The sequence below is a fragment of the Chrysochloris asiatica genome, unplaced genomic scaffold (genome assembly GCF_000296735.1).
Source record: "Chrysochloris asiatica unplaced genomic scaffold, ChrAsi1.0 scaffold00031, whole genome shotgun sequence".
Taxonomy (NCBI): domain Eukaryota; kingdom Metazoa; phylum Chordata; class Mammalia; order Afrosoricida; family Chrysochloridae; genus Chrysochloris; species Chrysochloris asiatica.
The window spans coordinates 13,833,707-13,861,353 of record NW_006408549.1 but is presented as its reverse complement, the minus strand read 5'-3'; the positions used below and the strand labels follow the sequence as shown (position 1 = coordinate 13,861,353).

General features: G+C 37.9%; 1 protein-coding gene across 1 annotated transcript in view; it reads left to right on the top strand.

Annotated features, from left to right (window-relative positions):
• Window positions 1–27,647, top strand: part of NECAB1 (N-terminal EF-hand calcium binding protein 1) — a 242,816-nt gene that overhangs the window by 94,136 nt on the left and 121,033 nt on the right. The window contains exons 4-5 of the mRNA XM_006859227.1: window positions 5,659–5,684; window positions 18,370–18,467. Coding sequence (XP_006859289.1) covers window positions 5,659–5,684; window positions 18,370–18,467 — 124 coding nt within the window. The remainder of the gene's footprint in view (window positions 1–5,658; window positions 5,685–18,369; window positions 18,468–27,647) is intronic.

Here is a 27,647-nt window from a genome sequence, read left to right as displayed (position 1 = left end):
ATAGTAAACCCACACACAACACTAAGAAACATTGTCCAGTCCTTACCTAGCATGACAACATGTCCATAGAACAAGTGATGAAGGTTGGCCATCCTCACTTCTAAGGAGCATTCTGGCTGTACTTCTCAGAAGACACGTTTGTTTGTTCTTCTGACAGTCTATGATAGTTTCAATATTCTTTGCCAACATAGTAATTCAAATGCATCAATTATTCTACTGTCCTCCTTATTCATTGTCCAACTGTCACATACATATGAAGCAATTGAAAATACCGTGGCTTGGGTCAGGCACGTTTTAATCCTTAAACTGATATCTTTGCTGTTTAGTGTTTTAAAAGCAAATTTCCCTATGTAATTTGTCTTTTGACTTCGTACTGCTGCTTCCATGAGTGTTGATTGTGGATCCAAGGAAAATGCAGTCTTTGACAAATTCAATCTTTTCTCCATTTATCATGATTTTTATTTATTGGCCCAGTTGTCAGGATTTTATTTTATTTATATTGAGGAGAAAACCCTACTGAAGGCTGTGGTCTTTGATTTTCATCAGTAAATAGTCTCCATTTCCAGTAAATAATGGTGTACTGTCTGCAAAATTGCAGATTATTAGCAAGTCTCCCTCCAATCCTGATGCCATGGTCTTCTACATATAATCCAGTTTCTAGGATTATTTGCTCAGTTGTTGTTGTTGTTAGGTGGCATTGAGTCAGTATTGACTCATAACATCCTTATGAAAAGCAGAAAGGAACACTGCCCGATCCTGGGCCAACCTCACTACCTTTGCCACGCTTGAGTCCATCGAAGCTGCCACTTGACCAATCCATCTCACTAGGGGTCTTCTTTTCCTCTGACCCTCCATACCAAACATGATATCCTTCTCCAGTGACTGGTCCCACCTGACAATATGTCCAAAGTATAAGAGACGAAGTTTGGCCATCCTGGCCTCCAAGGAGCACTCTGGCTGCACTTCTTCCAAAACGAATCTATTGGTTCTTTTGGCAGCCCATGGCACTTTCAATATTCTCCTCCAACACCACAACTCAAAGGCATCAATTCTTCTACGGTCTTCCTTATTCATTGTCCAGCTTTCACATGCATATGAGGTTATTTAAAATACCATGGCTTGGGTCAGGCGCACCTTAGTCCTCAAGCTGACATCTTTGCTCTTCAACACTTTAAAAACTTCTTGTGCAGCAGATTTGCCTAATGCAATACATCGTTTGATTTCTTGACTGCTGCTTCTGTGAGTATTGGTAGTTGATCCAAGAAGAATGAAGTCCTTGACAACTTCAATCTTTTCTCCATTGATAAGAATGTTGTTTATTGGTCCAGTGGTGAGGATGTTTGTTTTCTTTACATTGAGATGTAATCCATACTGAAGGCTGTGCTCTTTGATCTTCATCAGTGAATATTTTAAGTCTTCTTCACTTTCAGCAAGCAAAGTTGTATCATCTGCATTTCGCAGGTTGTTAATGAGTCTTCCTCCAATTCTGATGCAATGTTTTTCTTCATATAATCCAGCTTCACAGATTATTTGCTCAGCTTACAGTTTGAATAAGTATAGTGAAAGAATACAACCCTGTCGTACACTATTCTTAATTTTAAATCATTCAGTGTTCCATGTTCTGTTCGAACAACTGCCTGTTGGTCTATGTACAGATTCCTCATGAGCACAGTGAAGTGTTCTGGAATAGTCTTCGCAATGTTGTCCATAGTTTGTCATGATCCACACAATCGAAAGCCTTTGCAGATTAAATTAGTATGGTGAAAGGATACAATCCTGATATACAGCTTTCCTTATTTTAAACAATATCCGTTTGTTCTGCTTTAACAACTGCCTCTTGATCTATGTACAGGTTCTTCTTGGGCATGATTAAGTGTTCTGGAATGCCTATTCTTCTCAATGTTACATATTGCTTGTAATGATTTGCACAGTAGAATGCCTTTGCATAGTGAATAAAGTACAAGTAGACACCTTTCTGGTATTCTCTGCTTTTAACCAAGATCAGTCTAACATCAGCAATACTGTCCCTCATTCAACTTCCTCTTTTGAATTTGGCTTGAAGTTCTAGCAAGTATCTTTTTTTTCTTCTTTCCAAAAATATCATTTAATATATTAATTTTAATATGCATAGAAAATTCTTTAATAAGAACATGAGAAACTGAAGCTGTCAAGGTAAATTGGCTGTTTAAAAATAAATAGAAACCAAGTAGATAATCCAATTAAATTTTATTTTAACTTTCTTTTTAAAATTTTTATTGTGAATTGACTGATAGTTTATATGGGAGAACAACAGTATTTGGTTCTAGTCCCTCTGATTTTTTGTTTTGTTTTGTTGGGAGAGGGGGATGTACACAAAAACACTCAGGAATATATAACAATTTAAACAACCAAAGGGCACATTCTGCAAGCCTGCCTCCTGGCCCCCAGCTCTCAGTCTTTCTTTTTCCATGAGTTTAGAATACTCAGCTGCTCTCTCTCTCTCCATGTCCTCATCTCTGCCTCCATCTCTGATGTCACTGCTTTCTCTGGATAGGGTCCCACATTCCACTCATGCTCTTCTCCTTTGATGGTCCTAGGGTCCTCTGTTCCTGGACTGTAAGATTAATTACTCCCCTTCTACCTTTATCCCCATCTCTTTTCACCAGACCCGTCTAGACAAGATGAAAACTATTCAGTGGGGACTCTACCTTGCCCCACACACTCTTAAACTAAATTCTCTCTTGAAAATTTGTAAGCCAGTCACTTCATGCCTTAATCACCCCCTTATTTTAGGTAGCCAATGTACTGATGCAACCGTGGTAGAATTATCTCCAGCAAAATTTGTCTTGCATGTAATATTATTCAATAATTTCCCCCATTCCATTGAGTTACCTTTTTTTTGGAATGGGCATAAATATGGATCTCTTCTCATTGGTTTACCAAGCAGCTGTCTTAAAAATTTCTTGCAAAGTAAATGAGTAAATGCTTCCAGTGCTACATCAGTTTATTGAAACATTTCAATTTGTGTTTCGTCAATTTATGGAAACTTGTTTTTCACAAATGCAGCTTGGACTTCTTCCTTCAGTACCATCTGTTATTAATCATATCCTACCTCTTGAAATATTGAACTTTGACCATTTCTTTTTGGCACACTGATTCTATGTATTCTTTCTACCTTCTTTTGATGGTTCCTACATCGCTCAATGTTTTGCACAAAGAATCCTTCAATATTGTTATCCAAAACTTGATTTTTCTCTTTATTTCTTTCAGCTTAAGAAATGTTGAGCATGCTCCTCCCTTTTGGTTTTCTAACTCCAGGTCTTTGCATATTTCATTAGAGTACTTTGTCTTTTTGATCTGCCCTTTGAAAATTTTCTGTTTGACTCTTTTAAACTATCATTTCTTCCAATTGTTTTAGGTTCTCTAAGCTCAAGAGCAAGTTTCAGAGTTTTTTTTCTGATATCCATTTTGGTATATTCTTTCTTTCCTGTCTTCTTAATAATCTTCTGGTGTCTTCATGTGTGATGTTCTTGATGTCATACCACAACTCTTCTGGTCTTCAGACATTAGTGTCTAGTGCATCATATCAGTTCTTGAGATGAAGGATAAATTCAGCTGAGATATATTCAAGGTCATATTTTGGCTCTCATGGTCTCAATTTTAATTTTTTTTTCAGTTTCAGCCTGAACTTGCATGTACTCAATTGATGGTCTATTTCACAGTCAGCCCCTGGCCTTGTTTCAGCTGCTGATATTGAACGTCTCCATCGTCTCTTCCCATAGATGTACTCAATTTGATTCCTGTATATTCCATTTAGTGAGGTCCACCTGTAAAACAATGGTATTTGCAATGAATAAGTTATTCGTCTTGAAAAATTCTATCATTCAATCTCCAAGCATTGTATCTATCATCAATGCCATGTTTTCCAACTGCTGGTCTGTCTTCTTTGTTTCCAACTTTGCATTCCAGTCACCAGTAATTATCAATGAATCTTGATTGCATGTCTGATCGGTTTCAGATTGAAGAAGTTGGTAGAATTCTTCACTTTTATTCTCACTAGCTTTAGTGGTTAATGTATAAATTTGAATAATAGTGGTATTAACTGATCTTCCTTGTAGGTGTATAGATATTATCCTATGATTGACAGCATTGACTTTTAAGGTAGATGTTGACATGCTCATTTTAATAATGAATGTGATGCCATTCCTCTCCAATTTTTCATTCCTGGTGTAGTAAACTATGATTGTTGGATTCAAATGGACAATACCAGTTCATTTTGTCTCACTTGTTGTTGTTAAGTACCACTGAGTTGGTTCCAACTCATAGTGACCCTATAGGATTTCCAAGGAGCACCTTGTGGGTTTGAACTACCAACCTAGAGGTTCAAAATCCAGTTCTGATCCTACAGCACCATACTAGAAGTTCTTTCAGCTCACTAATACCTAGGATATTGAACTTTATGCATTGCATTTCATTTTTGATGACTTCCATTATTCCTAGATTTTTACTAAGTGCATTTCACACACTATGGAATGGCTGTTTGCAGCAGTTTCTTCGCATTTTGACTGGTGCCCCATCACAAATGAAGGTTCCAACAGCTTTGCTCCATTCATGTCATTAAGGTCTGCTCTAATTTGAGGAGGCAACTCTTCTGCATTGGTATTTTGAGTGCCTTTCCTGAGGGACTCCTCTTCCAGCAGCATATCTGACAGGGTTCTGCTGCTATCCATCAAGTTTTCACTCTCTCTTTCTTCCTGACTCTGTGTTAGTCTGTATGCTGTACTGAAACCTACCCATAATGGATGACCCTCTGGTATTTAAAATACCTGTGGCATAGCTTCCAGCATCATAGAAACACACAAGCCACTGCAGTATGACAAACTGATAGGTGAGTGGTGGGCTCATCAAAGTAGGATGTATACATTATCTCTGTGGGCTCTGTTATGCCAGCTGAGCTTGGCCTCCCTAGAAACTGTGGTCTTGATTCCCCAGATCCAGTGACTTAAGGGAGTACCCTTAATACATTTGGTTCTAAGAAGTTTTCATAACTTTGCCCCCTGTATGCTTTGCTATATTAATGCATATATTTGCAACAGAGCTAAATATTCTTCATTATGTTTTAGAAATCATTTGAAATAAGCACAAGTGAATCAAATTTCCTACAGAGTTCAATGTAGGTAACTTTGAAAGCTTTAGCTGTTCTACCCAGAGTCTACCCAGGAATCAAGATGGCTAACATTTATTAAGAGCTTACTTTGTGCCACTTAGTCCTTTAATTACTTTATGTATACTAAGTCATCTAAATCTCATGACATCCCTACAAATTAGAAATTATTATTATCCTCATCTTGGTGCTGAGGAATTGAAACTGAAAAGGAATGGTAGACTCATAATTTTAAATCAGAAAGTCTGACTCAAACACCTATATTCTTCACTATCATGGTATGTTGCTAAGAATCTGACATCAGGAATTATTTGTTCAAAGAAAGAATATGATATCAGCATTGTTAATAACTTATCACCACTTAAGTATCATAAAATTTACCAGAAAAATACCATTCTTATATGAATATACTTATCAGTATAATGATATCGTTTGGAGAATAATGATATTTAACTATGAAAAATTGACTTAATATATTGCCAACGTAATAATACTTTTTTTCTTAATCTTTTCAGCAATCTTGACACAGAAGAACTATGTGGTAAGTTTCTTTAAGACTAACTCGATCTAACACTTGCTTTAGAATGAAAAATACTGTCTGATATATTTCTGCATACTTTGCAATGGGTGTCAGACAGTAGGAATTATGGATTGAAGTAAAAGGTAAATTGAGGTCTTAAGACAGTTACTTTTCTCCATGAATTTTGCTTGATCATCTGTTCTAGTGCCTCACTGCAGAAAGAGGTGGCTCTCATGAGTTTGTTCATGGCAAAAGAGCTGTTATTGAAACTGGTGCAATGGTTTCACAAGCACAAAGTCTCCACTAATTTGGATATATTTTAAAATCAGTGTTTAATACAACTTTATTATTCTTTTCACAATATATTGTACAGTGTCTTTTGTTACTGCTTGGCACACCTGGCTCCCTGAAATATAAAAATAGCTTTGTTCCATACCTGCCCACACCATTCTAGAATTTTAAATGTCACTTTCAAAACACGTGATGTGACAAGAAAAGATAAATCTCTATTTTTATTTGATGCAATAAGAAATGCATGGTTTGATGACCTCTTCATTTGCTTTATCTTTGTGATTGGAAACAAAATCAAAGACTAGTATTATGTAAAGGTTAATATTTCTGAATTAAGTTTTTGGCATTAAAAATATGGAGCATTATTAGACAATTAAATTGCAATGAACTCATGATGACCTTATGTATGGCAGAACACAACGTTGCCCAGTCCTGCCTCATCCTCATGATCACGGACATGTTTGAATTCATCACTGCAACAATTATGTTAATCTATCTCACTGAGGGCTCCCTCACCTTTACTGGCCCTCTAATTTATCAAGCATTTCTTCCTCAAGCAATTGATGACTTCTAATGACCTATCAAGAGTCCTGGTATGGTGCTGTGGGTTAATGCACTGGACTTCAAGGTCACTTTCAACTGCAAGGTCAGTGGTTCAAGCTCACTAACTGCTCCTCAGGATGACTATGGGTCAGAACCAACTCAGTGACACTTAACAACAACTACAATGACAATGTTGTATCAGGGAGTCCTGGTGTGGTGCCATGGGCTAATGTGGTGGACTGTGAAGTGGTTTGAACCACAAGGTCCGCAGTTCAAGCTCACCAGTCATTCTTGGAAACATGATACAGGGTCCCTATACGTCAGAAGCAACTCAACGGCACTTAACAATAACAATAATGACATATCAAAAGCAAGCAAGTCAGACAACACTCTGTTGTAATCCATAAGGTTTTCATTAGGTCATTTTCAGAAGTAGATCACCAGACATCTCTTCCTAGTTAGAAGCTCTGCTGAAACCTCTTCATCATGAATCATTCTAGTGGTGTTTGAAATATTGGTGACATAATTTTCAGCAACATAGCTGACAGATATGCAGTGATTTTGAAAGTTCTATGTTTTATCTTTCAAAAGTAAATGTACAGGATATAAGTTTAACCTTTTTGTCTAGGTTGCTTCTTATAACTCTGATGGCTCAAGGTGAGTATCTCTGAAACATCCTAATTGAAGCCACAGCATTCACTGAATATATTATAATTTTTATAGATCTCTAGTTTACCAGACCATCAAAAAAAGCCTTTTTAATCTTTAAGAATAGTAATCTTGAATATTGCAGACTAGGTAGGTTCCCTACATGGACCCTCTACAACAAAGATACAAGAGAAAAAATAAGACAGACACAGATGAAAATTCTGGCAGCCTGAGCTTCAGAAAAAATGGTAGAGATGGAGGAGAGGTCAGATAGGGACAGCAAGAGAGGAAGGCTGACTGGTAAACAACTGGCCATTTGCATCATCACGGTCAACTCTACTTTGAGGAGGCAGCTCTTCCCCAGTCACATTTTGAGTGTCTTCCAACCTGTGGGGCTCATTTTTCAGCACTGTATCTGACAGTGTTTCTCTGCTATTCATAAGGTTTTCAGTGACTAAATATTTGGAAATAGTTCATCACTCCTGCTTCCTAGTCTGTCTTCGTCTGGAAGCTCATCTGAAACCTGTTCACCATGGGTGACCCTGCTGGTATTTAAAATACTGGTGGCATAGCTTCCAGAATCACAGCAACTCACAAGCCACATTGACAAACTGACATTGGAGCAGCGGCAATCCAGATATAGAAGTATATGAAACCTACAAGACTCAAAATAGGGATCTAGAGATATCAATGTATAAAGAAGTCAACTTGAAAACAAAAAGAGGGAATAGTGTAGATACAGAACTTCCAAATGGCAAGGAAGTCAAGTAGATTTCAAGGTAAAACAGACTGTTTTAAGCAGGGAAGATATTAGTAAATTACAGAGCATCCTCAAAGAGAAATAATCCACCAACATATCAAGATAAAAAAAAGACAAAAATCAGAAAGACTTTTTAAACATTAACTCAACAGAAATGAAAATGAAGAAAACCCACAAACAAAATGAACTCAGCATAGAAAATTATGTGGAACAAAGAATATAGCAGCACCACACACATACACAAACACACACAAAAAAAAACACACATAAAACTAACAACAATCAATTCATACCTATTGATAATTACACTGAATGTAAATGGATTAATTGTACTAGCCAAGAGACTTAAGGAGCAGAATGAATAAGAAAACAAGATCCTTCAATATGCTGTCTATAAGACACATATCAAAAAGATGGAGACAGCCTAAATGCCCATCAACAGATGAAAGGTTAAACAAACTTTGGTACATACATATATAATGGAACACTACAAAATGCTGAATTATAATGATGAATCTGTGAAACACTTCACAGTATGGTTGAACCTGCAAGACATTATGCTGAGTGAAATTAATCACAAAAGGACAAACATTGTATGAAACCAGTGTTGTATAAAGTTTTGAAAAAAAAGGTTTTCTTGATAAAAGAAACAATCCATGATGGTTACTGGGGGGGTGGGTGAGAGGGGTAAGGCTAGGGTTAGGCCATGTTAACATGGGTGACAGGGCAAACAGTATACAACAAGAGGGAAGTTAGCAGAGAAAAGATGAAGGTAGTGGGAGACACGGAGGAATGCTATAGCTAAAGTGAATAGAGGTAAATCATTGGAGTAAAAAATGCACACTAGTCTGTAGAAATATAACCCCAAAGGGAGTTTTACCTGGAGGGGATTGCAACCATGTAGTAAAGCAAAATGTATGGCTTATTGAATATTAAACTGATGATCTTCTCTTCATTCAATTCACAACAAAGTTAAAAAAAAATAAGAAGAAGAATATTTGTCTTCCATTTTAAAAGAATATCTGAATCCAGGGTTTCTGAACAAAGCTAATATGATAATCATCAACTATGAGTCTTAAAATATTCCATGATCATAAATATTCGATATTCCTGTTCCTACACAGTGTCTATCCCAGACTCAGGAAGAAGAATCCTACTTAATTTTTTTTTTTTTTTAATGCAGAAGCAAGGTGTTTTAATAGCAAGCAGATGACGCTTTTATTAGTTAGGAAACAGCATCAGAGAATAACAGACCAAATCCTAATATGCTTCCTTGCTGAAGACTCTAGACTTACAGAAAGAGAAAGGCTGTGTGGTGATAGCCAGGAGGCAGGCTTGCAGAATGTGCCCTTTGGTTGCTTAAATGATTATATATTCCTAAGTGTTTTTGTGTACACCCTCCCCACCCCTCCTCCCCCAAAATCCTGAAGGAATAGAATCAAATACCATTGAATGATGATGCACAGAGGAGATTGTAATCATTGCAATAAAACCATTAGTGTAAAACTGATGTTCTCCCGTATAAACTATCACTTAATTTGCAATAAAAAAACTTATTTTTAAAAATCTTAATGTGCATTCATATACTATCTGGCTATGGTATCATCCATGCATGGTTATTCAACTATACTAAGGGGCCAATGGAGTCTTGTAGTGCAGCTGTTAAAGCTCTTAGCTGCTAATCCAAAGGTTGATGGTTCAAATCTACCAGCTGCTCTGCTGGAGAAAGATGTGGCAGTCTGTTTTTGTAAAGATTTATAGCCTGTGGGGCAGTTCTGCTCTGCACTACGAGGTTGCTATGAGTTAGAATCGACTGTAAAGCAATGGGGTTTAAGATGTGAAAAGGGCTCCTAAAGAACCTAGGTCACCAGGCTAAAGTGATGAGAAGCAATCACCATAAAGGTAAGACCAGAGACCAGGACCACTCTTCCATGTGCAGGTACCAGTGAAGTGCAAAGGTAAAGGAGAGACTTGAGATTAGTTTAATAAGTCCACGAGGAATAATTTCATTTGCCTCAAATGTATAGATATTTCAGTTACAAGTTATCTTTTCCTCAAATTACCCAGATAATTCTTTTTGTTCTCCACTGAACTTTGCTTGGGTAGACATGACTCATGAGAAAGCACCTAATAAGGACTTTTAACATCAAAATATTGAGGGTCTCTTCTTTGTTTTAGTTGTTACTGTTATTAAGGAATGTTAAGTCTCTGGGTGGCACAAGTGGTTTAGGATCAGCCAGTAACCTAAAGGTTGGTGTTTTGAACCCACCCAGCAACCCCACCAAAGAAAGACTTGACAATCTGCCTCCATAAAGATTACAGCCAAGGAAGCCCTCAGGAGCATTTCTACTCTGTAATGTAGGATCTCCATGAGCCAGAAGTGACCCAATGATAATAAGTGTTTCCTATTTGTTTTTTGTAGTAAGGAATATTGTATTGTCCTCTGTTCTTCCCTTAAAAGTACTTAAATTTTAAAGTCTGATAGTGTATCTCCACTATATCCTCTTCAAAAATAATTTTGGAATCTGTTTTTTTCCATATAATAAAGGAAAATAGCTTAGAAACCTACTCTGTACTTAGAGAAAACACTATGGCTATGACTTCCCCAGTAATTTGAGTTGTTCTAGTTAAGTGCTGTTGAGTCTGTGCCATCTCCTAGCAACCCTGTATAGATTTTCTAAGGAGTGGCTGGTGGGCTTGAACTGCCATCCTTGTGGTTCAAACCAACCTTGTAATCCAGTGGTTGCCTTAAAGCACCACAATCAGAACTACTTAGATTTAGTTAGGGAATTTGTATTTGGGGTTCTATTTCTACAGACTACTCTGTATATTTTAATCCAATGATTGGGCTTTCAATCATGTTCTGTAATCCTTTCTCTCTATTCAAGAATATGCATTTTAATTACCAGAGTGTAGTTTCAGTTCTCATTATTTTGTGAATATAAAGTAAATATTTAAATTGGATTCCAATTAAAGCCAACTGTTTCAGTGCTAGCAAGTGAAATGTGTCAGCTTACATCCAGCACACGTTTTTCTTTGTTCATGGGAGGGGCAGAGCTTGGTTGTCATGGAAAGTAGATTTGGGAGTTCCTTGTACTCTCTGGTAGAAGTCAGTTAAAAGTTTGAAGCATCTAAAAATTCCATCCTGTGGCTTTTATTTAATTTCTGAGGTTATTAAATTATTAATCTAGAAATCAAAATCTCTTAAAATAAAATTTTAATTTTGCCTATTTTTTGATGTAGCATGTTAATTTTTTTAATGCAACATGTAGAAGGATGTTGAGATATAAAATAACATGTTAAAATCTGTCTCTGATTCATCTCTGTCTGCCTGGTACTTGTCTCCACTATTAACTGCTTGGAACATCTCCTTCCAGAAATTTCATGCAAATATCGACATTGATATATTTGTATGTGTTTTCCAACAGTGAAGTCATACCATGTGATTATTAGGAATAAATTTCTTATAACTGTATGCTATTATGGCTCATTTTCTTTAAAAGGCTACTTAGAGTCTTGTTGTACCTTGATATTTTCAGTCAAGTCTCTTTTAGTGGACTTTTAGGTGGTTTCCAACTTTTCACTAGGACGAACAGCATGGAAACAACCTTGCAGGTATTCTTGTTACACTTGTGTATAAGTATTTCAGTATGCTTGATTCTTAAAACAGTAATTTTCAGGACAGAAGTTCTTTGAGGGTGCACACCTACCAGCAGTGTATAGGAAAGCAAAGATTATTAATTCTTCCCTTAGAATTGTGAAGGCCTTTCCAACACTGTGACATTGTTGTTGTTAGGTGCTATCAAGTCAGTTCCTACCCATAGTGACCCTGTATAGGGTTTCAGAGGCTGCAAATCTTTACGGGAGCAAAAATTCTCATCTTTTTCCTGAGGAGTGGTTGGTGGGTTTGAACTGATGATCTTGTGGTTAGTAGTTCAGTGCTTATCCTACAGCATTGCCAATATGCCACATACTTTGTTCCTGCCAGTCAATAAACAATTTTAATGATTGCACTGAGCCTTTGGCTTTGTATTTGTGCCATCTTTAGCTCTGATCCAAAACACATTGGAGCATAATTATGACTTACTGACCCTACCCAGTTTGTAATTTTTTTTCATAATCTGACTCTGTCCAATTGAAACTTTCATAAATCAAACCCACCAGCCACTCCTTGGGGAAAAGATGAGGCTTTTTTCTCCCAAGAAAATTTACATCCTCAGAAATCCTATACAGTCAAATATGTTGAGATATTTATGGATGGATGAAGAATAGTTGCAAGGAAAACTCATGTACTTGGTCTGAAAGCATACTGTAAGAAAACTTTGTGGTTAGGTTAAATATATTTAATGGTCTAAATTCTCATCTGCTTAATTGTTGTCTGTTAACACTGAGCTATTTTCATAGTTCAAGTATATAATTAGGATTGATACAGAAACACTTAGGGTTCTGGGAACTCTCAAAAAAAAAAAAGTTATTAATGCCTTACAAAGTTTGTTTTCGTAACTCTTGCTGTAGGCACTTCTGGTCAGATGGCTGGGCAGCACTAGTTTGCAGTGAGCAGCTTGCCTGAGCAGTGCTAAAAGACAAATCTGGATACTAGAAAATCCAAAGACTTTACTGTCCTCTTTCAAGCCATTGGGACAGTGGCCACCTGGCATATATCCCCTGGTGATCACATTGCAGGACAATTTGAGTGACACTGTTCTATACCTCCTTAAATAACCTATGCCCCTAGATTCCTGAGTGATGCCCTTACTCTGGGTGTGGGTGTTTTAAATCTCTTGCATCTCAGTTATTTTCTCTCCTATATAGAATACTGGCTCCTGGTGTGGTGCTGTAGGACAAGCACTGTACTGCTAACCACAAGGTTGGCAGATCAAACCCACCAGCTGCTCCTTGGAAACCCTATACGAGTTTGCTATAAGTCAGAACCAACTCGACAACACTTAACAACAGCATGCAGCCCATATAAGGTTTCAGTAAAAGTGCATCTTTGTTCCAAGAAGTTATTCTCTTAACAAAAAAAATAAGGGTTTCAAGAAAGCAATATTTTATCTGAGCCTTTCTCTGTCTCACTTTAATGCCACAGTTAAGGAAAAATAACATTCACCTAGCTCACATGGGTATTGTAATTCAAATGCAAAACATGAGTCACAATAGAATTAATGAAACTTTAGTCCCAGCTCAGCTTCTGTTAAGGCCATCACTGACCTTATTGCCTCCTTGCCACATCTTGAGTTTGCAAACATACTGCTGAAATGCTAGGGCCCTCTCTCCCTTTTACATCAAAGCTTTGGTATGACCTCTATGCTTTACACCTATGGCTTTGCCCATGGCCCTAGTATGTTCAGGTAAATCACCCTGGAAACTGATGCTTTCTTTGTTTTCCCTCATGATATCACAGTATTTCCCAAACTTTCTACCTTGCATTCAGGATCATCTTTGTAACAGACAAATTTGAGGATGTTTGTCTATGTTTCAAATTTGTTCCTAAATCCCCTAGTGGTTGGTTCTCAAAATTTCATCTGCATCAGAAACTCCTAGGTAGCCTGTAAGGATGACTCCTCAGCTTCACTCCCTTCTGGGAATCTGATTTAATAGGTCTGAAACTTTTTCAATAATCTGCATTTTAAGTTCCCTAGAGCAGAGCAGTCTCAATCTTTAATGTACATACCCATCACCTGGGATCTTATTAAAATGCAGATTCTGATTCAGTCAGTCTGGTGGGCCTGGCATGTGGTGTTCTAATAAGTTCTTAGGTGATGTTGATGTTGCTGGTTGACAAGCCACGTATTGAGTAGTGGGGCCTAAGAGAGTTCTGATACAGATAAATAAAAACACTGGTCTAGATGCAAGGATAAAATTCAGACTTTCTAGGAAGAAATACTTCCAACACATGTAGTTTTGCTTGTTGTTAAAATTTTGCATCTTGCCTTTCCTGTCTTCAATTACTTTCCAGTCCTGTCCTTTGTGGTCTTGTTGTTGTGGTGGTTAAGTGCCATCAAGTTGATTCCAATTTGTAGAGACCCTATAAAGGGTTTCCAAGGAGTGGCCTACCAAACTGACCATGTAGTGCCGTGCATTGTGCCCCAGCGCCACTCCAGGATTAGAAGTGATGAATTACACATACTCCTCCAACCATAACAAGATGCCACTGCTTCCATGCCCTTGTTTACAGGAGCTATCTCCTGGTGTGGTGCTATAGGATCAGCACTGGATAGTGAACCACAAAGTCAGCAGTTCAAACTCATAAGCCTCTCCTTAGAAACCCTATACAAGGTCACTATGAGTTGGAACCAACTTAACAGCACTTAACAGTATCTTTCCTCTGACTGTCCAGTAGGTGAAGATATATCTGTTTGTTAAGTTAGTCCTTGTTGGGACGTTCTCTCTGACTTTCCCAGGCAGACTTGGATGTTCCCTGCCCTGTGCTTGGATTCACCTGGTCTCTTATTGATTAGGAGTATTGCAGTCGTTTGTTGGAATGCCTAACTCCTCTACATATTTTTGTTGCTGGTCGGTGCTGCTGAATCAGTTTAGACTCATAGAGACCCCATAGGATAGAGTAAAATGACCGCATAGGATTTCCTCGGTTGTAATTTTTATGGCAATAGATTTCCAAGCTTTTCTCCCATGCAGCCATTGGTTGGGTTTGAACCATCAACCTTTCAGTAAGCAGTTGAGCATTTAACCATTGTACCACTGTTAATTGTTGTTATTAAATGCCTTTAATTCAGCTACAACTCATAGCCACCCTATATAGGGGTTCCAAAGAGTGGCTGATGTGTTTGGATTGCTGACGTTGCAGTTCACAATCTGGTGCTTATCCTACAGTATCATCTTCTGTCTTTTCATCTTTGTATCCCAAACTCCTGTATCCTGTATTCTGGCACATTAAAAACAACCAAGCCCACTGTCATCGACTCCTGTCCCCCTCATAATGACCCTGTATAGGGTTTCCAAGGATATCAATCTTCACAGGAGCAGAAAGTCTCATATCTCTTCCAACAAAGAGCTGGTGGATTTGAACTGCTAGCCTTGCAGTTAGAAGTCCATTGCTTACCATGGCAGTCCCATGTGTGCTAGAGTAAACCTATGCTCCATACGGTCTTGACTAACTGAATTTTCAGAAATAAATTGTCAAGCCTTTCTTCAGCGGCATCTCTGGGTAGGCTGGAACCGCTGATCTTTTAGTTCACAGCCAAACAGTCCTAACTACTTTTAGTTCACAGCCAAACTACTAAGGATTCCTACCTGGAGTCCTGGTGTAGCGCAGCAGGATAAGCACTAGACCTCAAAGTCGGTGGTTCACACTCACCAACCACTTCTCACAAACCCTATACAGGATCACTATGAGTTAGAATCAACTCGACAGCACATAACAACAACATCACAGGCTTCCTACCTAGTACACTGCTGTTGATATTGTTATTAAGTGCCACCAAGTTGGTCCCCACTCAGCGATCATGTACAGGGTTTCCAAGGAGTGACTATCTGGGGCTGAATGACTAGCTTTATGGTTCAAATGGCCTTGTGGTACAATGCTTATCCTATAGTGTCACTACATAAATGTCTGTTAAATAGTGGACTGAATCGATGAACACTGAAATGTCTCTACCTCTTTCATCTAACTGTCTCTTTGAATCCATTACCCTGACTTCCAGACACAGGCCCAAGTTATTAAGTCGTAAAACAATTTGAATGGCACTGAGCTACACCACCTTCAAATAAATCTTACTCCTATATTCTCAACCTAGCTTCCTATCCATGACTTGACTCATAGTGACCCTATGCATAACAAAATGAAACACTGCCCGGTCCTGGCTAACCTCACAATTGTTGCTACGCCCAAGCCCATCACTGCTGCCACTATGCCAGTCCATCTCGCTGGGGGTCTTCCTCTTTTTCTCTGACCCTCCATTTTATCAAACATGATATCCTTTCCCAGGACTGGTCCCTCCTGACCATATGTCTAAAGTTTGAGAGACGAAGTCTGGCCATCCTGGCTTACAAGGAGCACTCTGACTATATGTCTTCCAACACAGATCTGTTTGTTCTTTTGACAGTCCATGGTACTTTTAATATTCTCCTCCAACACCATAACTCAAATGCATACAGGACATGGGTGTTTTAATTCTTTCTCTTCTCAGAGTAATTTCCTTTGCTATCTAATATATTTCAGGGGAGTGGTTGTTTGTCTCGAACCATTTCCTAGCCGGTTGGAATGAACAAATAGATGAATGAAGGCTAGATAGGTGTCAGCACCAAAGCCTTTAGTTATTATCCATCTCTTGTGCTTTATTAGGCATGAAATCATTTGTGCTGGACCACAAAGTCAGTTTGAGCTGCAAGGTCGGAGGTTCACACCCACCAGCCTCTTCTTGAAAACCGTATACGAGTCGCTATGCATTCCAACTGATGCGACGGCACTTAACAACAACAACCATGAGATGAACGGAATCCTGGTGTGGTGCAGTAGGAAAAGCACTTGACCTCAGGATCTGTTTGAGCCACAAGATTTGTAGTTTCAAAGTCACCAGCCACTCCTCAGAAAACCTATGCAGGATCCCTGAGTCAGAATCAACGTGATGGCACTTAACAACAAAAACAACAACAACATTGTGATGGCTAGAACTGTGATTGCCTCTGTGGGAACAGAGCAAATAATTTCAAGGGTCTTATATAGCCAGTGGGCCGATGTTCCCCATCCCTGCTTTAAATGATGTGATTTGCACCACTTACTATTTTTAAGGAAAGTACAATAAGTAATGCATTTTGCTTTTTGCCACAAACATGTTTGTATTTAATTCATGGCTAAATAGACTGTATTTTGACAACCACAATCTAGAACTGATTTATTGCTCACTTGTGTTTTCTTTCTTCTCTAAAGAAGTCTGTGCATTGATAAATCAGACAAGGGTGCTTTCCATTTGTTATTTAAATATCAACAAAGAATTCCATCTGGAGGGTTATACAAATTAATTAAGGAAGTTTCAGTGATCATTCTGAAATGTATCCCAGTGGCTTATATGTAATTAAGAGGAACCTTGGTGGCACAATTGTTAAAGCATTTGTCTGCTAACCGAAGTTTCAGAGGTTCAAATCCACCAGCTTCTTGCTCTGTGGGAGAAAGATGTGGCAGTCTGATTCTGTAAAGACTGATGACCTGGGAACCCTGTGGGGCAGTTGTATTGGGCCCTACATAGTTGCTAGGAATCAGAATCAAGTCCACAGCACTAGATCATGTGTGATTATATTTACCATTTCCATTTTTTTCAGTCAGTATAATACATTGAAGAGAAACCTTAACAAAATGCAGTTCATCTCTTGGCAAAGTCTCATTAACGATGAGGACCATTAATTTATTAAGGGAAAGCTCTAGATCTTTTCAATATATGGATTTCTCTTATGCCAGATTTTTCTCATTTTAGAAATATATAATCAGTTTTGTAAGTAAATACAAGGTTGTGTTTATTAACGTAGGACCCCTGTGTGTTTCCATCTTTCTTATTTTAATTGTGATATCCAGTGTATTATTTATTCCTACCAGTTGAAAAATGTGATGAGCCTGCATTTTTCTCCACCCAAATTGACAGGAGCAGGTGCATAGGAGGTGGCAATGGAGACTTCTCTCCTGGTTTTTACAGCAGTACTGATTCCTACCTTGAGAGCTTACCTTCTTGAAAAGTGTCCCATAAAATGTAGCTTTTTTTCCCCCTGAAATTACTACCCTATTCTGATCTATAATAACATGTAATTGAGAACAATTTTTTATTGAAACAGTCTTGCTGATAGATCAGATACATTTTTTTTTCCTATTTGTAGGAAAGAATATTTCTTCAAGATAAAGATAACAATTGTAGCTTATTTTTGTGGGTTTTTTTTTTTTTTCATTTACTAAAATGAGTGTATTTTCATTTTAAAAAAGAAGAATTGATGCATTTGAGTTATGGTGTTGAAGAAGAATATTAAAGGCAAAATGAACCACCAAAAGAACAAACAAATCTGTTATGGAAGAAGTACAGCCAGAATGTTCCTTAGAAGCCAGGATGGCCACACTTCATCTCTCATACTTCAGCCATATTATCAGGAGGGATCAATCCCTGAAGAAGGACATCATGCTTGATAAATTGGAGGGTCAGTGAAAAAGAGGAAGACTCCCAACGAGATGGATGGGTACAGTGGCAGCAGCAATGGACTCAAAGCTTAGCAATGAATGTGAGGTAGGTGAAGGACTGGGCAGTGTTTCATTCTATTGTGCAGAAGGCTGCCAGGAGTCAGGACTGACTTGAAGGCACCTAACAACAACAACTGACACCTCAGTTCATCTCATTTGAAAACCTTCCAGTTTTCATTTATAGATAACTTTTATTTGTTTTACTCATTATGGAGCTAATAATTTTAGTTTTTTTGTTGTTTATGAATACTTAAACATGTATTTATTTCTGTGTTTTCACGTTTCAGAATATTTTTCTCAGCACTTGGGTGAATATGAGAATGTACTAGCAGCACTTGAAGACCTAAATCTTTCCATCCTGAAGGCAATGGGCAAAACAAAGAAAGTAAGGAAATAACTGATGTTTTTTTTTTATATGAGCTCTTCATTGAAAATTACGTTTCTTGAAAATTATATCTATTTCCTAATTTATCATGAAAGCATCAGTATCAGTATCTTTTATCACTGATTGTTTTATTCTTGCTATTAAAAAACTATTTTATTCATTTGTAATATAATTACAAAGCACTAAGTGTGTGTCAGATACTGTATTTCATCCCGAGAATACTAAGATAAAATTTATTTGTTCTAAGAAGATTTACACCCTCGGAAACCCTATACAGGGTCGCTATGGGTCGGAACCGACTCGATGGCACATAACAACAACAACAACAAAGAAGTTTATGGAGTCCTGGTGTGGCACTGGAGGATAAATACTGGACCGCAAAGTTGGTTTGAACCAAAAGGTCGATTGTTCAAACTCACCAGCCACTCCTTGGAAACCCTGTACAAAGTCATTATGAGTCCTGTGCCACTAGGTAACAGACAATGGAAAGGGAATGGGCAAAAGCCACTGCCCTTTTCAGAAGGGTTTTTTAAATGAAAGCGTGATGCAATGTACCTATATGACTTTGGAGTCCTGGTGTGGCGCTGTAGGTTAATGCGATGGGCTGTAAAGTTGCTTTACTGCAGCAATAGCATGTGGCTTTGACCATTAAAAAGTATATGTTATTTAAAAAAAAAGTATATGTTCTGAAGTATATTAAAACAAACAGCTGCCTTTAAATCCATTGCAATTCATGGTGACCGCATGTGAGTCAGAGTACAACTGTGTTCCTTCAGGTTTGCAATGACTGTTTTTGAATGTAGGTTACCAGACCTTCTTTCCAATGTGGATGCCAGCCTCCAACCTTGAGGCTAGTATCTGATTGCTTAAAAACTTGCAACACCCACGGACTCTTAAAAGACATCCTAGGAAAACTTTTATTTAAAATTACCATGCCAATTGAATGAACATTATGTCTTAGCATTGATCAAAACATCTTAGATGAAAATCAAAATATCTGAAAATAATTTGCAGCAAGTCTAATAACAGTATAATGACCATATTTTGCCTATTAGTTTTTTTGCTAGAAATTAGAATTTCTATAGTCATTTCTTTAAAAATGAAAATTTCCAATAATTAGACTGCTTAAGACTTTTATTTACCAAGAAATTCCCATTGTTCTACAGAGGGGACAGATTATGATCAGCTATTATCAAGGTTTGTTAAAAGACCTGGAGAACATTTTAGACTGAATAACACAATCATACTTTGGAAAAATCTGTCAGTATCATCTGCTTATTCTTACTATGCATGTCTTTTTCAGATTTCTGTTACATTCGATGTATGGGCAATATCTCCTACTTAGTAGCTCAGTAGTCAATGACCTATGTCTATATATGTTGTTGTTGCTAAGTACCATGGTGTCGGTTCCAACTCATAAGTGACCCTGCACAGGATCTCTGAGGCTGTAGATCTTTACAGGTGCAGAACACCTCATCTTTCTTCCATAGAACTGCTGGTAGTTTCGGACTGCTGACCTTGAGGTTGGTAGCCCGACTCGTGACCACTATGCTACCAGAGCTATGTCTACATATACGTGTGTTCAAATATACATGTTGTTGTTGGTAAGTTCCGTTGAATCGGTTCCGACCCATAGCGACCCTGTACAGGGTTTCCGAGGGTGTAAATTTTTACGGGAGTAGAAAGCCTCATCTTTCTCCTGTGAAGCGGCTGGTAGTTTCAAACCGCTGACCTTGTGGTTCGCAGCCCGATTCGTAACCACTACGCTACCAGAGCTCCATTTCAAATATACATACACACATATATTTATGTTTGAAAATAGTTTCATATGTGTGTTTACATATATGCACATCTGTATGCACACACATATGTACAACATTCAAAACCTATTGCCATCAAGTTGATTCTATGTCACAGCAACCAAATAGGACAAAGCAGAATTGCTCCATAGGGCTTCTATGCTGTAGACCTTTATACAAGTAAACTGCCTCATCTTTGCCTGTGGAGCAATAAGTGAATTCAAACCACCAACCTTTCAGTTAGAAGCCATCAGAGCTCCAACTGCAACTTCAAATCCCAAGAAAATCAAGTCCAGTGTCATTGAGTCGATTCTGACTGACAATAATAATTTACAGAGTTTCTGAGACTGTGCGTCTTTATGGGACAACCTCATATTTCTCCCTCGGAGACACTGTGCCACGGCCTTATGATTAGCAGTCCAGTGCTTATCCTGCAGCACCACCAGAGCTCTTAACTGCATAACCAGGGCCACTTATATACACTCTTACATACATTTATATCGTTTACTTTTGTATGTTTGTTTAAAGGAGTTTTGGTGGCATAGTGGTTACAAGTAGGTCTACTAACCTCAAGGTCAGCAGTTGGAAACTAAACTCAAGGTCGGGCGTTCTGGTTCCATAATGATTTACAGCCTCGGAAACCCCATGCAGGGACACTGTGAGTGGAATCGACTCTACCACACATAACCACCACCAACACCATGTGTGTTTAAGCTTTAACAATATGAAAGAGTATCAGACAGATTCGTTTTGTTCTTTCTATTATAATCAGAACTACCTTGTTCAAGGATTAGACCTCTCTCAGTAAGTAGGCCACTCCCGTTCACCACCTGCTCACCACAGCAAAGAGTTCATTTATTATAATCAGTTGACTTCTTAATGAAGCGTCATTGTTTGAAATACCCTTACAATAATTCGATTGTTTAAATTCCTTGGGTATGTAACCTCCTAGATAAGTAAACTTTAGTCATGTTTCTTCAATAAACACGTCTATTAAATAAGTTATTAGTCCTATTCTAAAATCTCTATATAAGTTTAATTAGTTGGATTACAGTAAACACAGTGGGCAAAAAACATATAATAGAAAAGAAAATCTTTCTGGGGTAATTATTCTGCCACATTTTGTTGTTTTTCAAGTACTGTTACCAAAGTCCTTTGGGCCATTTCCTTTTAAATAAGAAAGCCACAGCAACTTTCCAGTGGTAAAATTATACCTTGAGTTTTAGAATTGTAGCTCTGAGATAGTAGCTCCAAGCAATCTGGAATATGAAAACATTTTCTCTTGACTTCCTCAGATTTATTAGAAATGGCATAATAACTTCATCCCTTGAAGACTTTTCTCCAGAAATGGTAGCTTTCAGATTTGCCAGTTGATGGACTAGCTTCTCTTCTCATTCAATAGATCTTATTTTAAATACATTAGCCTTAGAAAGATCTTCTCTGGCTACCATATCGAAAGTAGGTCATCTCTATTAGAGCTTAAGGTTTCTTTCTTGCTGACAGTTATCAGAATGAGTTACAATGGTTTTTCTTATTTTATTTTATTTTTTTTTTTTGTAGTCTGACAAGAGGGAGAAGGCCCAGATATGTTTTGTTCACCACTCTATATCCAGATCCCAACACAGGGCTTGACAATTAAAATACACCCAACAAATATGTATTTATTTAATGTACATTGTACAACTCTAAATGTTAAATGCTCCTCAAAGAAAACTTGCTCCTTTTAAAAAGCGTTCAGATTTTCTTTAACAGCAAGGAAAAGCAACTATATGATCTCCTTATTTTCTCTCAAATATGCATTAAAATCATGTTCTTTTCTTTGCACTAATATGATGAAGCCTTGTGGGGCTTAAATCAAGGTCAATATTTTATTTTGGTCCTATGAGTACAAAATGTTTTCCTTGGCAGTGACTATTAAAAATATGCATGGTCCATATCATCTTTCTGATTAATTAATCAAAGATAGACAAATGTCCTGGATTTAAAAACAAACAAAAATGATGAGGGCAATGAAGGAACTGTCAAAAATAAAATTAGCGAAGGCCCTGTATGCTAGCTGAAAGATGAGTGAAACACAGGAATTTGAACATTTTTCTTGCTACTGTTGAGCTGACATTTTCCTCCACCTTGTCTAGCATAATGAAACCTTCTGAGTGAGGAATCTTTTAAAAATCTCTATATTATATTTTTGCCCTGATGAAAAGTTCTGTCTCAGTAGGAAGAGTTGGCTGTTTGAAACTTTTATGAAAAATGAAATGCAAACTGCTTGTGGTCTAGCTTGGGTGTCAGTGCATCTGTTTGCTGTGTTGAAGAACAGATAAAATGGGTTTTAACTGCTTAACTGAAACTCCAGAAGGTGCCTTGGGACAGATATAGTCTGTCTCATTGTTTTTCCATCCTCCTCCTTTCTTCTTAACCCTAGACTTTTGACAGATCCCTAAGGGCTACATGGATTGTTTTACTTTGCTTATTTTTCTGGAACTAAATACAATAGGTCAAATTCCAAAAGGTCAGTTGAATTGCTTGTAGGTGTCTAAAACCAGAACTTTCCAGCTGACTTTAGAATTTTCTTACAAAATATCACTTTTGTCAGGGTTTTTTTTGTGTGTGTCCACAAATGGTTGCTAACTTATATCTGTAGCATGTGATGTGGTTGCTATCTCAAAGCAAATGTAGAATTTTTATCCTACAGTTAAAAAATCCATAGTGTGCTTCCCAGTATAAACATAGGAGTCCTGGCATGGTGCTGTGGGTTAATCGGTCAGACTGCAAAGTCATTTGAACTGCAAGGTTGGTGGTTCAAGCTCCTTGGAAACCCTATATAGGGTCGCTATGGGTCGGAATCAACTCGGTGGCACTTAACAACAGCAACAACATACAAACAAAAGTGAGATTCTCTGTTAATTGGTAAGGTTTAAAAGATCAAGATAAGCTAAAATAAATAGTGTTTTTAGAATAGACTCCTCACTAATCAACTATCTTGTTATTGCATGTGCAACTTTTTTTTTTTTTAATTCTCAGATAGTGTCTGATGGTCTGGGCCCCTCTCAGGACCTTAGTCAGGCCGAGGGTGCCCTCCACAGGCCACCTCCTCAATCAATATACCAGAGGCCTGACACTTTCTCCCTTATATTTGCAATGTCGTAGTTGGACCACAAAGTGCACAGGGTGATGGCAGATGACATGAGATTGTGAGCAGACAGGGAGAGGCATGGCAAAACAAGGAGGAATGTAGCAGGGCAGGGGCAAATGGAACACGAGCAGGGTCTCTTCTCAGGACAGTCACCGGCAGGCAGGGGACAATGAACAACAGTCAACCACTACCACCCTGACCAGTGTAGGCTTCTTGGTGGTGTGAAAGGAATGATGAGTAAGAGGGGCATGGCGTGCCAAGCACATCCCAAGATGCAAGACAGATGGTGAGCTAAATATGGTGGACTCTTGCGAAATTCTCATTTAACATAACAACCTGGCCTTTGGAACCTAATTGTGTCAAAAAGTGAGAAGTGGGTGCAGTTAGAGTGTGGTAATCACCTCACTAAGCTTAGCTAGGAAAACTTCTTAAATACATCTATGTAGATATAGAAATAAACACAGATATTGAATAGTATATTAATTGTTGTTGTTATTAAATGCTGTCAAGTGGGTTCTGACCCATAGCGACCCTGTATAGCATTTCCAAGGAGCAGCTGGTGAGCTTGAACCATGACCTTGTGCTTCAAATCTATTTTTTAGTCCAGTCCAGCACCACATCAGAATATACTGTAAATATTGCTTACATATATATTTACAACACAACATATATATGTATATACATATATATTTATAATATTTACTATATATATACACATATATATGTTGTATTGTTGTTGTGAAGTACCATCGAGTCAATTCCGACCCATAGCAACCCTGTGTAGGGTTTCCAAAGAGCAGCTGGTGAGCTTGAACCACCGACCTTGTAGTTCAAACGACTGTGCAGTCTGACACATTAGTCCACAGCACCACACCAGGACTCCTATATATATATATATCATCTAAAACTTATTTTCATAAAGCATATCCTACAATATACATTCAATGATTAAAAATAGCAATAGACTTGCTTTCTAGCACCCCTGCACCATTGTCTTTCCTTGCTCCTTCCTCTGTCTTTGGGATCCATGTTGTTGACCTCCCTGGCATCTGTACTCCCCTTCAGATCAGTCTTTTCATCTTCCCTGTCTTCTGATGCCCCTGTATTTGTGTCTTCCAGAACTGTACATTCCTTTCACTGGTTAAAAAGTTACCTTTTTTATTTATGGGAAGTCTTACTGTTAAAAAGAAGAAAAAAATATCAATAGATCTCAGAATTTCTTCTTCAAAAAACACCATTAATTACTAACCTTTTATGTAGGAGTTACCATTTTTCAATGTCCTTAATTTAGGCTAAAATGATACCACTGGTGAAATAGTGAAACATCCTCTTAGACAAGAAGCAGGCTCATTCCTTCAGCAGTATAGTTTTATTATAATCTTTTAACTGTTAACTTATGATAAAATGAAAAACTATTCTACGACTTCAGAGCAACCGTAGAAAAACGTTTTCCAAAAGCTTTATTTTACATCCTATTTTTACCATGAAATGGCCTTTTATGTAAATGTGCTAGTGGAAAGGCTATAATGGCTGGAGACATCAAAAATAGGGCAAAAGTGACTGCAGGTTTAGAATTTGATCCATTGGAAAAGAAGTCTTGTATTAGGCCCCAGTCTTAGACCCTTCTTCCAATATTGACCAGACTTCTGAGCAGCACCTTGGAAAGGCTGCCCGATCAATTGGGAGGCATGATCCTCTCAGGAGACCCACATTCCCTGAAGGACTCTAGTAATTGCTACTGTATTCCTCACTGCGAATGTTAGGAATCCTGGGCACAGGAACTCATCTCCTCGTTGTTGAGCAGGGAGGGAACAACAACGCTGAGATGAGAGACCTTCCAATTCATATGGATATGACATTTGGCATAATTTAAAGGTAGAAAGAGACCACTTTGAGGTAACAGGCACATGGTAGGGTGGGTGGTTAGTTCTGTCATTAGCTTTGTTCTAGCCATTGCTGCAGCCCTGCCCAACTCCTGGCACTTGATCTGAAACCCCTGAGCCAAATTAGCAGACAGTGTCTAGAGTGTCTCCTTTCCTACAAGCTTAGGACTTGGGTGGCTGTGAAGAAAACAGGGATGAAACTAAAAACCCAACTAACATTTATATGTTGTTAAGTGCCGTCCGTGTCAGTTCCAACTTATAGTGAACCTGTGAAGGGTTTCCTAGGCTTTAAACCTTTATGGGAACAGAAAGCCCAATCTGTATCCTACAGAGTAACTGTTGGGCTCAAACTATTGACCTTATGGTTTGCTGTCCAGTGCATATCCTATGGAGTCACTATGTTCCCTTAAACATGTATATAGTGCCTATAAAAAGATATTATTCTATTATATGTTCAGTAAAAATTGACACTGCATATTAGGTTCCCATTTGGCAATTTTTATACAAGTTATTCAGTGACATTAATTACAGTTTTCACAATTGTCAGCTTTCTCAATTGTGTTCTGGTTGTTCCATTTTCAGTACACTAGTTTCCCTACCCTCTTGTCTTCTCGTCTTTGCTTTAGAGAAATTGTTGACCTTTGGCATAATTAAAAAGTAGAAAGAGACCACTTTGAACTCAACCTTCTTTAATATGTGGTTAGTATTAGATGCAGTTGAGACAGTTCAGACTCATAGTCATCCTATATACAACAGAATGGAACAATGCAGGTTACTAAGCCATCCTCATAATCATTTCTTTGATTGTGAGCCTATTATTGCAGCCACTGTGTCAGTCCATCTCATTGAGGGTCTTCCTCCTTTTCATTGACCCTCTACTTTACTAAGCATGATGTTCTTCTCCTAATGACATGTCCAAAGTACTTGAGACGCTTCAAAGGTGCATCTTAATTGTACTTCTTACAACACAGATTTGTTCATTCTTCAGGCTGTGTGTGGTACATTTAATATTCTTCACCAACACCATAAGTCAAAGGCATTCATTCTTCTTCAGTCTTCCTTATTCGTTGTCCATCTTTAGCATGTATATGAAGTCATTTAAAATATCATGGTTTGGTTCAACACACCTTAGTCTTCTAAGTGGCATATTTGCTTTATACTTTACATGGCATATTTGCCAAACTCAGTAGCTTTGTTATTGTTGTAGGTGCCATCTAGAAGGTTCCAACTCATTGGCAACCCTATGCACAGAGCTAAATACTGTCGATCCTGCACTATTGTTGTTACACTCGAACCCATTGCTGCTGCCACTGTGCCAATCCGTCTTTCTCATTTTTGTTGAACCCTCAATTTTAACCAAGCATGATGTCCTTCTCCAAGGGCTGGTCCCTCCTGATAGCATGTCTGAAATATGAGAGACAAAGTCTCACCATCCTGGCTTCATAGAAGCATTCTGGCTGTACTTCTTGCAACACAGATTTGTTTGTTCTCCTGGAAGCCCAGAGTACTTTTAACATTCATAACAGACACCATCATTCAATTGCATTAATTCTTCTACAGCCATCCTTATTCATTGTCAAACTTTCACATGCATATGTAGCTATTTAAAATATCATGACTTGGGTCAGTTGCACCTGAATCCTCAAACTGATAATCTTTGTTCTTGAACACTTTAAAGAGGTCTTGTGCAGATTTGCTTAGTGCAATAAAATACATTGTTTGATTTCTTGACTGCTGCTTGAATGTTGACTATGGATCCGAGCAAAATGAAGTCTTTGACAATTTCAATCATTTCTCTGTTTACCATGGTGCTATTTATTGCTCCAGTTGTGAATTTTTTTCTATATGTTGAGGTACAGGTCACACTGAAGACCGGTCTTTAATCATCATGAATAAGTGTTTTAAGTCCTCTTTGCTTCCAGCAAGCAAGGTTGTATTCTCTACATATCGAAAGTTGTTAATGAGCCTCCTTCCAATCTTGTTTCCGATTTCCTTATATTATCCAGCTCCTTAGATTATTTGCTCAGTATTCAGATTAAACAAATATGGTTAAAAGGATATAACCCTGGAACATACCTTCCCTGATACTAAACTATTCATTATCCCCTTGTTCTGTTCAAATGTCTGTCTCTTGGTCTATGTACAGATTCCTCATGAGCACAATTTTGTGTTCTGGAATACCCATTTTTGCAATGTTATCCATAGCTTGTCATGATCCACACAGTTGAAAACCTTTACATAGTCAATAAAGAACAAGAAACATCTTTCTGGTATTCTCTGTTTTCAGCCAAGATCCATCTGACATTAGCAATAATATCCCTCATTCCACATCCTCTTCTGAATCAGACTTGAATGTCTGGCAGTT